General features: G+C 35.2%; 1 protein-coding gene across 1 annotated transcript in view; it reads left to right on the forward strand.

The window, feature by feature from the left end:
- Nucleotides 1–15,197, forward strand: part of LOC106080169 (aminopeptidase N-like) — a 93,904-nt gene that overhangs the window by 63,038 nt on the left and 15,669 nt on the right. Inside the window, exons 20-21 of the mRNA XM_056012017.1 lie at nucleotides 3,665–3,741; nucleotides 5,254–5,364. Of these exons, the coding sequence (XP_055867992.1) occupies nucleotides 3,665–3,741; nucleotides 5,254–5,364 (188 nt within the window). The remainder of the gene's footprint in view (nucleotides 1–3,664; nucleotides 3,742–5,253; nucleotides 5,365–15,197) is intronic.

Raw genomic sequence — 15,197 nt, forward strand, 5'->3', positions numbered from 1 at the left:
CTCAGAAATGGAGTTCGGGGCGAAGCCCCGATGCCAAAAGCGTTTTCTTGCATTCTTCACTGCAGAAACGCATTCTCCTGACCTGAAGCTCATTATTCATACTATTAAAAAAACGACCTTTCGAATAATGTTGTACTTGAAAAATATTCTAATTTGAATTTATAGACCCATAATACATTGCAAATAAAACCGATTTGTTCCTTGAAAAGATAGGATACCCCACGTATTTAGATTTTTGCTTTGAGGATCGCCGCCGAAAAAAAACTTATTCGATAAATAGTATTCGAGAAAACTCTAGCATAAATTGTGAGTTATAGTCCCAAATTTATTTAGCTAGAAAAATATCAGATTGAGTAAAGGTTGGGAAAAAGCGACTATGAAAACGTTATTTGAGTTTAGAACTCATCTCAATCATGACTCTTATACTGAAAAATTTCGTTTGAATTCTAACTTTTCTAATGCTAAGTCTTTCTTAAAATACTTATGATAACTTCATGTGAAATTACAAAAACTCTGTCTGGAAATGGGAATGGCGGTAGAGTGAAAACGATTAATCCTCTCTCCTGTACTAATTTCTGCTAAAGATTGCATTTGGCATTAAAGAATAGGTATGGGGCGACTTGATATAAGAATTTAATTTATAGTATATATAAATTATATTAGTGACATATTTTTAAATTTTGTAATTTCTTAACTATAATACAAAAAGAAAAAGTATTGATTTGTCCGATGGGGGAAATGCGATTGCATGTATCGCCCCTCCCACCTGGTACAACCCTTTTTCATTTAAATTTGCTAATGATACAATTTGAGATTAGAGTGTGGTACGACATATTTACAATGGGTCACATATCAATACGTAGTTTATATTATATAGATATTCAACTAATTTTATTCACAAATTATGATTCTCCACAAAAATAGGACCGCCCCCCCCCCAGCACTCAGAGGGCTAGAGTGGGGAGGGCAGTACATGCAATCGCCCCCCCCCCTCGCCCCACCTATTGGCCAAAATACCAGAAAGGGAGCGACATAATATAAAATTTATATATTAATTCAACTAATTTTGTTCACAAACTATGATTTCTCAATAAAAACGGACCCCTCCCCCCACTCAAAGGGTTTAGGTGGGAAGGGCAGAAGAGGTATTCGTCCCCTCCCCACACCAATCGGCAAACAGGGAACGACATAATGTAAAGATCGGTTAAAATATCAATAACAAGTTACAAGGATATAGATATTTAATTGATTTTGTTAGCAGGCTGTGATTTCTACTAATAAATTGGACCGCCCCCCCCCACTCGAAAGTTAAGGGGGGGGGGGGCGGGATTGATACCATCGCCCCCTCCCGACCCTACCAAATCGGCCAACATACTAGAGGGTGGGGGCGAAATAATCTAAAAATAGGTTGAAATATAAATAATTAGTATATATTTTTAACATAAGTAATAAATTCGTATACAAATTGTGTGAATCCTATACTAAAGTTCGTCCGCCCCCCCCCCCTTCGGGGGGGGGGGGGGTCGGCCGAGTGGGGGGGGCGATCGCCCCTACCGCCCCCCCCCCCCCCCTGGATCCGCCAGTGCAGCGAAGTAACTTGAACAACGAACAAATCGAAGACAAGATAAAATTAAAACATCATTGATTAGCTAACAATTGTTAATAAGGAACAATAGTTAATAATACATAATAATAACTTAACAAGGTATTTCCCTAAGTATCCATTTCAATTAATAATTGCTCATGTAACAATAACACACCTTCCACACACACACTCACTCCATCTCGGCGACCTACAGAACATCAACTTCCTACACGTCCAACAACGATAGTTAACGACGCGGCTACAAGGGCGGACACTCTGTCCCATGGCCTCAAGCCTAACATTCTGAAACGAAAAGTAAACCTAGACCGAAAGATCAGCCTACTTAAATAAAACTATGTACGGAAAACAGAAAACCAGCTAACAAAAGAAGCTCTCTCTCTCTCTCTCTCTCTTGCGGGAACTAAGGATGACTTAAACATACACATAAATAATATTCTAGACAACAAACAATACAAACTACTTCCTATACACTAAAGCACAAATATTAAACACAAAAAGAAAACTTCACACGCGCAGGACACCTATCACTTGTCTAAACCATTGTAAAGGGGGATAAAGAACGGGGTATCTGGGTGATCGCTTTTTAATTATTTTTTTTTTCAAAAGACAACGACCTGAATTCAAATTTGATGGCTAAAGCCTTCTCAGGCTTCTCAAGCCAACGCGCTAACAAGTCTGCTATTGCAGAGTCCTGAATGTGGAAGATGGCATAACTATCTATTGTTTCTATTTCATGTTTGTGTTCACTAAGTCTCAGACCTCAGCCTAATGTAAAGGAGACTGGAATGCTTAGGGGAAATATTTTCCAAACCTACCAATTATCTCATTTTAAGTGATTGATATTAATAAATCGTTTTGTATATTGCGTGATGGAACGCTTAGCGAATCGCTTGACAGAATGCTTATGAATGGCTTGGTAGAACCTTTAGCAAATCGATTTATAGAACGCTTAACGAATCGCTTGATAAAACGATTAGCAAATCCATTAATACAGAACGCTTAACGAATCGCTTGATAAAACGCTTAGCTAATCGTGTGATAGAATGCAAAACAAATCTTTTGATAACTTGCTTGATGGATTGCTTAACAGATCACTTAATAAATCACTTCATTACCAGTATAGAGTATATAGAGATGAAGTCATAACCAGCGATAAAATATCTCCTTGAATATGAAGACGTTTTTATTACACATTGTGTTTGTGTTTTGTATTTTGAGTTTAGGCACATCGGCACAATTTAGGCCATGTCGTGCCCGTAATCTTTTAAGGATCACTCTCCCTTTAGCGAGCTTGATTTCTGGCAATAAAATAGACATCTACCTGTACAATAGAAACTACGATAAAGGATTTAGCATCTTTAGGACCATTTCTAAGTTGCTAGTGACATTAGGACATGTACAGAAATATTTTGACGTGAGTCTGATCGTGTAGAACCGCAGGGCCGGATTTAAGCAAGTGGAGGCCTCAAGGTGGGATTTTTTTGGAGTCTCCAGAACGTTTTTGAAAACTTTAATATCAGATTTGCTTAATAATAATAATACTTACAATTATCTAAAACGTGCAATATTTTAAAGAATACACACATTACCTGTTAATTTAATGCCATTTTCCTTTTTTTATAAAAAAAATATTGAATATACATATTTTATTACGAAAAAAAAAATATTTTTGAGTTTGTGGATGGTAAGGCCATAGATTGTATGTAAAAATTGTATAGCGAAAACGCAAAAAAAAAAAAAAAAGGAAGTTTGAAAATACTAATGTTTCTGACTCATTGACTCTGTAATGTGGAGGGCCCTCTCTTGTAGAGGTTTCGTGGCTGTAGCCCCACCTGCGATGGCTTATATCCGGCCCTTGCTATACCCTTCACGTTTGTCTCAAGTTGGAAAGCCCGTCGTCATGATGCTAAATAAGGGAGATAATCTATTAACCATATGCCTGAAGGGAAGATAATCTATTAATCATATTTCTAAAAGAACTTTATTTCCATTCAAGGACATTAGATTATTAAAAACTATTCCTAATTCTTGATAAATCTGTGTTTTATTATTTTTCAGAGATTTTTGAGATGCAAACTCCAGAAACCATACCAATATTTTGGATTGAATAATACAGGATCAAGTCATTCAAACATGTAGGTCTCCACGGTGATCCTCGGCAGACAAATGGTCCCACCCCTGACTGAGAATAATACTTCTACTACCCTATTACGTCCGCCCTTTACCACTCGGCCACCGATGTGCATGTCGGTAGGCCTTTTTTCAAACAACAAATACTACAGATAAAAGTGCTGCCTCGACTATAGGTAGTAGTGTCCTAGTACTGAATAGTACAACATCATTGGGTGAATAGTACAATATCATGGGCTGAATAGTACAACACCATGGGCTGAATAGTACAACACCATGAGCTGAATAGTACAATATCATGGGCTGAATAGTACAACACCATGGGCTGAATAGTACACCATGGGCTGAATAGTACAACACCATGGGCTGAATAGTACAACACCATGGGCTGAATAGTACAATATCATGGGCTGAATAGTACAATATCATGGGCTGAATAGTTCAACATCATGGGCCGAATAGTACAACATCATGGGCTGAATAGTACAATATCATGGGCTGAAAAGTACAATATCATGGGCTGAATAGTACAATATCATGGGCTGAATAGTACAACATCATGGGCTGAATAGTACAATATCATGGACTGAAAAGTACAACATCATGGGCTGAATAGTACAATATCATGGGCTGAATAGTATAACATCATGGGCTGAATAGTACAATATCATGGGCTGAATAGTACAATATCATGGGCTGAATAGTACAATATCATGGGCTGAATAGTACAACATCATGGGCTGAATAGTACAATATCATGGGCTGAATAGTATAACATCATGGGCTGAATAGTACAATATCATGGGCTGAATAGTACAATATCATGGGCTGAATAGTACAATATGATAGTACTACATCGTGGTCTTCTTCTTCGTTCTCATTGTTATGTTGGAGTGTTCAGATGAGTAGACCAATACATGAGATGAACTGCGCAGTGGTTTCCAAATCAGGAAGCTCTCCATATAGTTTTCTTTCTATTGGGGCAAGTTTCTTGTACGGGCCTCATAGGCTGAATAGTACAACATCATGGGCTGAATAGTACAACATAGTGGGTTGATTAGTACAACATCGTGGGTTGGTTAGTACAACATCGTGGGTTGATTAGTACAACATCGTGGGTTGATTAGTACAACATTGTGGGCTGATTAGTACAACATCGTGGGTTGATTAGTACAACATCGTGGGTTGATTAGTACAACATCGTGGGTTGATTAGTACAACATCGTGGGCTGATTAGTACAACATCGTGGGTTGGTTAGTACAACATCGTGGGTTGATTAGTACAACATCGTGTGTTGATTAGTACAACATGAGAATACTACATCATGGGATGGATAATACCCCATCATAGGCCGGATGCGGCCCACAGGTCGTAGTTTAAGCCTCACTGTTCTATATCATCTATTAAATGCTTGATGAGACATACTTGAAAAAAAATTAACCGCATTTTTAAGAAGTTCTAGCAAACATTTTATGATAAACTCTTGACCATGATGATCTTTTACTTGACAACACAGCCTCTCCAGGACTCTGATAGCTAGTCAAGCGTGTAAATTTGGAGTAATCCAGTGCCTGCAAGCAGTCAGTGAGCAGTACAGGTCGTGGATGGATAATCCCAGTATTAACCCGTGAGTATTTATTATATGTCATCTTGTCATGTTTTTTACTTTGAATATTAATAATATATTTCGTACATTTTGGGAGCCTCTAAAAAAAGACTCAAAATGGTACTAAGAGTGATTTGAGACAATTGCTCATTAAAAGTAATGTACCCCTTTCAAACTTGTCTATCTAGAGGACAGATGACGTTTAGGTAATCAGTTACTTTTATCTATCTAGAGGACAGATGACGTTTAGGTAATCAGTTACTTTTATCTATCTAGAGGACAGATGACGTTTAGGTAATCAGTTACTTTTATCTATCTAGAGGACAGATGACGTTTAGGTAATCAGTTACTTTTATCTATCTAGGGGACAGATGATGTTTAAGTACTCAGTTGCTTTTATCTATCTAGGGGACAGATGATGTTTAGGTAATCAGTTACTTTTATCTATCTAGAGGACAGATGATGTTTAGGTAATCAGTTACTTTTATCTATCTAGAGGACAGATGATGTTTAGGTAATCAGTTACTTTTATCTATCTAGAGGACAGATGACGTTTAGGTAATCAGTTACTTTTATCTATCTAGGGGACAGATGACGTTTAGGTAATCAGTTACTTTTATCTATCTAGAGGACAGATGATGTTTAGGTAATCAGTTACTTTTATCTATCTAGAGGACAGATGATGTTTAGGTAATCAGTTACTTTTATCTATCTAGGTGACAGATGATGTTTAGGTAATCAGTTACTTTTATCTATCTAGAGGACAGATGACGTTTAGGTAATCAGTTACTTTTATCTATCTAGGGGACAGATGACGTTTAGGTAATCAGTTACTTTTATCTATCTAGAGGACAGATGATGTTTAGGTAATCAGTTACTTTTATCTATCTAGAGGACAGATGACGTTTAGGTAATCAGTTACTTTTATCTATCTAGGGGACAGATGACGTTTAGGTAATCAGTTACTTTTATCTATCTAGAGGACAGATGATGTTTAGGTAATCAGTTACTTTTATCTATCTAGAGGACAGATGATGTTTAGGTAATCAGTTACTTTTATCTATCTAGGGGACAGATGATGTTTAGGTAATCAGTTACTTTTATCTATCTAGAGGACAGATGATGTTTAGGTAATCAGTTACTTTTATCTATCTAGGGGACAGATGATGTTTAGGTAATCAGTTACTTTTATCTATCTAGGGGACAGATGATGTTTAGGTAATCAGTTACTTTTATCTATCTAGGGGACAGATGATGTTTAGGTAATCAGTTACTTTTATCTATCTAGAGGACAGATGACGTTTAGGTAATCAGTTACTTTTATCTATCTAGGGGACAGATGATGTTTAGGTAATCAGTTACTTTTATCTATCTAGGGGACAGATGATGTTTAAGTACTCAGTTGCTTTTATCTATCTAGGGGACAGATGATGTTTAGGTAATCAGTTACTTTTATCTATCTAGGGGACAGATGATGTTTAGGTAATCAGTTACTTTTATCTATCTAGAGGACAGATGATGTTTAGGTAATCAGTTACTTTTATCTATCTAGGGGACAGATGATGTTTAGGTAATCAGTTACTTTTATCTATCTAGAGGACAGATGACGTTTAGGTAATCAGTTACTTTTATCTATCTAGGGGACAGATGATGTTTAAGTAATCAGTTACTTTTATCTATCTAGGGGACAGATGATGTTTAAGTACTCAGTTGCTTTTATCTATCTAGGGGACAGATGATGTTTAGGTAATCAGTTACTTTTATCTATCTAGGGGACAGATGATGTTTAGGTAATCAGTTACTTTTATCTATCTAGAGGACAGATGATGTTTAGGTAATCAGTTACTTTTATCTATCTAGGGGACAGATGATGTTTAGGTAATCAGTTACTTTTATCTATCTAGGGGACAGATGATGTTTAGGTAATCAGTTACTTTTATCTATCTAGAGGACAGATGATGTTTAGGTAATCAGTTACTTTTATCTATCTAGGGGACAGATGATGTTTAGGTAATCAGTTACTTTTATCTATCTAGGGGACAGATGATGTTTAGGTAATCAGTTACTTTTATCTATCTAGGGGACAGATGATGTTTAGGTAATCAGTTGCTTTTATCTATCTAGGGGACAGATGATGTTTAGGTAATCAGTTACTTTTATCTATCTAGGGGACAGATGATGTTTAGGTAATCAGTTACTTTTATCTATCTAGAGGACAGATGATGTTTAGGTAATCAGTTACTTTTATCTATCTAGGGGACAGATGATGTTTAGGTAATCAGTTACTTTTATCTATCTAGGGGACAGATGATGTTTAGGTAATCAGTTACTTTTATCTATCTAGGGGACAGATGATGTTTAGGTAATCAGTTACTTTTATCTATCTAGAGGACAGATGATGTTTAGGTAATCAGTTACTTTTATCTATCTAGGGGACAGATGATGTTTAGGTAATCAGTTACTTTTATCTATCTAGGGGACAGATGATGTTTAGGTAATCAGTTACTTTTATCTATCTAGAGGACAGATGATGTTTAGGTAATCAGTTACTTTTATCTATCTAGGGGACAGATGATGTTTAGGTAATCAGTTACTTTTATCTATCTAGGGGACAGATGATGTTTAGGTAATCAGTTACTTTTATCTATCTAGGGGACAGATGATGTTTAGGTAATCAGTTACTTTTATCTATCTAGGGGACAGATGATGTTTAGGTAATCAGTTACTTTTATCTATCTAAGGGACAGATGATGTTTAGGTAATCAGTTACTTTTATCTATCTAGGGGACAGATGATGTTTAGGTAATCAGTTACTTTTATCTATCTAGAGGACAGATGATGTTTAGGTAATCAGTTACTTTTATCTATCTAGGGGACAGATGATGTTTAGGTAATCAGTTACTTTTATCTATCTAGGGGACAGATGATGTTTAGGTAATCAGTTACTTTTATCTATCTAGAGGACAGATGATGTTTAGGTAATCAGTTACTTTTATCTATCTAGGGGACAGATGATGTTTAGGTAATCAGTTACTTTTATCTATCTAGGGGACAGATGATGTTTAGGTAATCAGTTACTTTTATCTATCTAGGGGACAGATGATGTTTAGGTAATCAGTTACTTTTATCTATCTAGGGGACAGATGATGTTTAGGTAATCAGTTACTTTTATCTATCTAGGGGACAGATGATGTTTAGGTAATCAGTTACTTTTATCTATCTAGGGGACAGATGATGTTTAGGTAATCAGTTACTTTTATCTATCTAGGGGACAGATGATGTTTAGGTAATCAGTTACTTTTATCTATCTAGAGGACAGATGATGTTTAGGTAATCAGTTACTTTTATCTATCTAGGGGACAGATGATGTTTAGGTAATCAGTTACTTTTATCTATCTAGGGGACAGATGATGTTTAGGTAATCAGTTACTTTTATCTATCTAGAGGACAGATGATGTTTAGGTAATCAGTTACTTTTATCTATCTAGGGGACAGATGATGTTTAGGTAATCAGTTACTTTTATCTATCTAGAGGACAGATGATGTTTAGGTAATCAGTTACTTTTATCTATCTAGGGGACAGATGATGTTTAGGTAATCAGTTACTTTTATCTATCTAGGGGACAGATGATGTTTAGGTAATCAGTTACTTTTATCTATCTAGGGGACAGATGATGTTTAGGTAATCAGTTACTTTTATCTATCTAGGGGACAGATGATGTTTAGGTAATCAGTTACTTTTATCTATCTAGGGGACAGATGATGTTTAGGTAATCAGTTACTTTTATCTATCTAGGGGACAGATGATGTTTAGGTAATCAGTTACTTTTATCTATCTAGAGGACAGATGATGTTTAGGTAATCAGTTACTTTTATCTATCTAGGGGACAGATGATGTTTAGGTAATCAGTTACTTTTATCTATCTAGGGGACAGATGATGTTTAGGTAATCAGTTACTTTTATCTATCTAGAGGACAGATGATGTTTAGGTAATCAGTTACTTTTATCTATCTAGGGGACAGATGATGTTTAGGTAATCAGTTACTTTTATCTATCTAGAGGACAGATGACGTTTAGGTAATCAGTTACTTTTATCTATCTAGGGGACAGATGATGTTTAGGTAATCAGTTACTTTTATCTATCTAGGGGACAGATGATGTTTAAGTACTCAGTTGCTTTTATCTATCTAGGGGACAGATGATGTTTAGGTAATCAGTTACTTTTATCTATCTAGGGGACAGATGATGTTTAGGTAATCAGTTACTTTTATCTATCTAGAGGACAGATGATGTTTAGGTAATCAGTTACTTTTATCTATCTAGGGGACAGATGATGTTTAGGTAATCAGTTACTTTTATCTATCTAGAGGACAGATGACGTTTAGGTAATCAGTTACTTTTATCTATCTAGGGGACAGATGATGTTTAGGTAATCAGTTACTTTTATCTATCTAGAGGACAGATGATGTTTAGGTAATCAGTTACTTTTATCTATCTAGGGGACAGATGATGTTTAGGTAATCAGTTACTTTTATCTATCTAGGGGACAGATGACGTTTAGGTAATCAGTTACTTTTATCTATCTAGGGGACAGATGACGTTTAGGTAATCAGTTACTTTTATCTATCTAGAGGACAGATGACGTTTAGGTAATCAGTTACTTTTATCTATCTAGGGGACAGATGATGTTTAGGTAATCAGTTACTTTTATCTATCTAGAGGACAGATGATGTTTAGGTAATCAGTTACTTTTATCTATCTAGGGGACAGATGATGTTTAGGTAATCAGTTACTTTTATCTATCTAGGGGACAGATGACGTTTAGGTAATCAGTTACTTTTATCTATCTAGGGGACAGATGACGTTTAGGTAATCAGTTACTTTTATCTATCTAGAGGACAGATGACGTTTAGGTAATCAGTTACTTTTATCTATCTAGGGCACAGATGACGTTTAGGTAATCAGTTACTTTTATCTATCTAGGGGACAGATGATGTTTAGGTAATCAGTTACTTTTATCTATCTAGGGGACAGATGATGTTTAGGTAATCAGTTACTTTTATCTATCTAGGGGACAGATGATGTTTAGGTAATCAGTTACTTTTATCTATCTAGAGGACAGATTACGTTTAGGTAATCAGTTACTTTTATCTATCTAGGGGACAGATGATGTTTAAGTAATCAGTTACTTTTATCTATCTAGGGGACAGATGATGATTAAGTACTCAGTTGCTTTTATCTATCTAGGGGACAGATGATGTTTAGGTAATCAGTTACTTTTATCTATCTAGGGGACAGATGATGTTTAGGTAATCAGTTACTTTTATCTATCTAGAGGACAGATGATGTTTAGGTAATCAGTTACTTTTATCTATCTAGGGGACAGATGATGTTTAGGTAATCAGTTACTTTTATCTATCTAGGGGACAGATGATGTTTAGGTAATCAGTTACTTTTATCTATCTAGAGGACAGATGATGTTTAGGTAATCAGTTACTTTTATCTATCTAGGGGACAGATGATGTTTAGGTAATCAGTTACTTTTATCTATCTAGGGGACAGATGATGTTTAGGTAATCAGTTACTTTTATCTATCTAGGGGACAGATGATGTTTAGGTAATCAGTTGCTTTTATCTATCTAGGGGACAGATGATGTTTAGGTAATCAGTTACTTTTATCTATCTAGGGGACAGATGATGTTTAGGTAATCAGTTACTTTTATCTATCTAGAGGACAGATGATGTTTAGGTAATCAGTTACTTTTATCTATCTAGGGGACAGATGATGTTTAGGTAATCAGTTACTTTTATCTATCTAGGGGACAGATGATGTTTAGGTAATCAGTTACTTTTATCTATCTAGGGGACAGATGATGTTTAGGTAATCAGTTACTTTTATCTATCTAGAGGACAGATGATGTTTAGGTAATCAGTTACTTTTATCTATCTAGGGGACAGATGATGTTTAGGTAATCAGTTACTTTTATCTATCTAGGGGACAGATGATGTTTAGGTAATCAGTTACTTTTATCTATCTAGAGGACAGATGATGTTTAGGTAATCAGTTACTTTTATCTATCTAGGGGACAGATGATGTTTAGGTAATCAGTTACTTTTATCTATCTAGGGGACAGATGATGTTTAGGTAATCAGTTACTTTTATCTATCTAGGGGACAGATGATGTTTAGGTAATCAGTTACTTTTATCTATCTAGGGGACAGATGATGTTTAGGTAATCAGTTACTTTTATCTATCTAGGGGACAGATGATGTTTAGGTAATCAGTTACTTTTATCTATCTAGGGGACAGATGATGTTTAGGTAATCAGTTACTTTTATCTATCTAGAGGACAGATGATGTTTAGGTAATCAGTTACTTTTATCTATCTAGGGGACAGATGATGTTTAGGTAATCAGTTACTTTTATCTATCTAGGGGACAGATGATGTTTAGGTAATCAGTTACTTTTATCTATCTAGAGGACAGATGATGTTTAGGTAATCAGTTACTTTTATCTATCTAGGGGACAGATGATGTTTAGGTAATCAGTTACTTTTATCTATCTAGGGGACAGATGATGTTTAGGTAATCAGTTACTTTTATCTATCTAGGGGACAGATGATGTTTAGGTAATCAGTTACTTTTATCTATCTAGGGGACAGATGATGTTTAGGTAATCAGTTACTTTTATCTATCTAGGGGACAGATGATGTTTAGGTAATCAGTTACTTTTATCTATCTAGGGGACAGATGATGTTTAGGTAATCAGTTACTTTTATCTATCTAGGGGACAGATGATGTTTAGGTAATCAGTTACTTTTATCTATCTAGAGGACAGATGATGTTTAGGTAATCAGTTACTTTTATCTATCTAGGGGACAGATGATGTTTAGGTAATCAGTTACTTTTATCTATCTAGGGGACAGATGATGTTTAGGTAATCAGTTACTTTTATCTATCTAGAGGACAGATGATGTTTAGGTAATCAGTTACTTTTATCTATCTAGGGGACAGATGATGTTTAGGTAATCAGTTACTTTTATCTATCTAGAGGACAGATGATGTTTAGGTAATCAGTTACTTTTATCTATCTAGGGGACAGATGATGTTTAGGTAATCAGTTACTTTTATCTATCTAGGGGACAGATGATGTTTAGGTAATCAGTTACTTTTATCTATCTAGGGGACAGATGATGTTTAGGTAATCAGTTACTTTTATCTATCTAGGGGACAGATGATGTTTAGGTAATCAGTTACTTTTATCTATCTAGGGGACAGATGATGTTTAGGTAATCAGTTACTTTTATCTATCTAGGGGACAGATGATGTTTAGGTAATCAGTTACTTTTATCTATCTAGAGGACAGATGATGTTTAGGTAATCAGTTACTTTTATCTATCTAGGGGACAGATGATGTTTAGGTAATCAGTTACTTTTATCTATCTAGGGGACAGATGATGTTTAGGTAATCAGTTACTTTTATCTATCTAGGGGACAGATGATGTTTAGGTAATCAGTTACTTTTATCTATCTAGGGGACAGATGATGTTTAGGTAATCAGTTACTTTTATCTATCTAGGGGACAGATGATGTTTAGGTAATCAGTTACTTTTATCTATCTAGGGGACAGATGATGTTTAGGTAATCAGTTACTTTTATCTATCTAGAGGACAGATGATGTTTAGGTAATCAGTTACTTTTATCTATCTAGGGGACAGATGATGTTTAGGTAATCAGTTACTTTTATCTATCTAGGGGACAGATGATGTTTAGGTAATCAGTTACTTTTATCTATCTAGGGGACAGATGATGTTTAGGTAATCAGTTACTTTTATCTATCTAGGGGACAGATGATGTTTAGGTAATCAGTTACTTTTATCTATCTAGGGGACAGATGATGTTTAGGTAATCAGTTACTTTTATCTATCTAGGGGACAGATGATGTTTAGGTAATCAGTTACTTTTATCTATCTAGAGGACAGATGATGTTTAGGTAATCAGTTACTTTTATCTATCTAGGGGACAGATGATGTTTAGGTAATCAGTTACTTTTATCTATCTAGGGGACAGATGATGTTTAGGTAATCAGTTACTTTTATCTATCTAGAGGACAGATGATGTTTAGGTAATCAGTTACTTTTATCTATCTAGGGGACAGATGATGTTTAGGTAATCAGTTACTTTTATCTATCTAGGGGACAGATGATGTTTAGGTAATCAGTTACTTTTATCTATCTAGGGGACAGATGATGTTTAGGTAATCAGTTACTTTTATCTATCTAGGGGACAGATGATGTTTAGGTAATCAGTTACTTTTATCTATCTAGGGGACAGATGATGTCTAGGTAATCAGTTTTTTTTATCTATCTAGGGGACAGATGATGTTTAGGTAATCAGTTACTTTTATCTATCTAGGGGACAGATGATGTTTAGGTAATCAGTTACTTTTATCTATCTAGAGGACAGATGATGTTTAGGTAATCAGTTACTTTTATCTATCTAGGGGACAGATGATGTTTAGGTAATCAGTTACTTTTATCTATCTAGGGGACAGATGATGTTTAGGTAATCAGTTACTTTTATCTATCTAGAGGACAGATGATGTTTAGGTAATCAGTTACTTTTATCTATCTAGGGGACAGATGATGTTTAGGTAATCAGTTACTTTTATCTATCTAGAGGACAGATGATGTTTAGGTAATCAGTTACTTTTATCTATCTAGGGGACAGATGATGTTTAGGTAATCAGTTACTTTTATCTATCTAGGGGACAGATGATGTTTAGGTAATCAGTTACTTTTATCTATCTAGGGGACAGATGATGTTTAGGTAATCAGTTACTTTTATCTATCTAGGGGACAGATGATGTTTAGGTAATCAGTTACTTTTATCTATCTAGGGGACAGATGATGTTTAGGTAATCAGTTACTTTTATCTATCTAGGGGACAGATGATGTTTAGGTAATCAGTTACTTTTATCTATCTAGAGGACAGATGATGTTTAGGTAATCAGTTACTTTTATCTATCTAGGGGACAGATGATGTTTAGGTAATCAGTTACTTTTATCTATCTAGGGGACAGATGATGTTTAGGTAATCAGTTACTTTTATCTATCTAGAGGACAGATGATGTTTAGGTAATCAGTTACTTTTATCTATCTAGGGGACAGATGATGTTTAGGTAATCAGTTACTTTTATCTATCTAGGGGACAGATGATGTTTAGGTAATCAGTTACTTTTATCTATCTAGGGGACAGATGATGTTTAGGTAATCAGTTACTTTTATCTATCTAGGGGACAGATGATGTTTAGGTAATCAGTTACTTTTATCTATCTAGGGGACAGATGATGTTTAGGTAATCAGTTACTTTTATCTATCTAGGGGACAGATGATGTTTAGGTAATCAGTTACTTTTATCTATCTAGGGGACAGATGATGTTTAGGTAATCAGTTACTTTTATCTATCTAGAGGACAGATGATGTTTAGGTAATCAGTTACTTTTATCTATCTAGGGGACAGATGATGTTTAGGTAATCAGTTACTTTTATCTATCTAGGGGACAGATGATGTTTAGGTAATCAGTTACTTTTATCTATCTAGAGGACAGATGACGTTTAGGTAATCAGTTACTTTCCCCAAACAATGCCAGGCGAATCAACTACCAAAGGAACAAAAAATTAGTTGTTTGTTTTGTTGTCTTTGTATTGCACAACTTTCATGTTTGTGTCTGTCTTATTTGTCTGTTAAGTGTCTGTCTTATTTGTCTGTTAAGTGTCTGTCTTATTTGTCTGTTAAGTGTCTGTCTTATTTGTCTGTTAAGTGTCTGTCTTATTTGTCTGTTAAGTGTCTG

This window comes from Biomphalaria glabrata, chromosome 15, assembly GCF_947242115.1.
Source record: "Biomphalaria glabrata chromosome 15, xgBioGlab47.1, whole genome shotgun sequence".
Classification (NCBI taxonomy): Eukaryota; Metazoa; Mollusca; class Gastropoda; family Planorbidae; genus Biomphalaria; species Biomphalaria glabrata.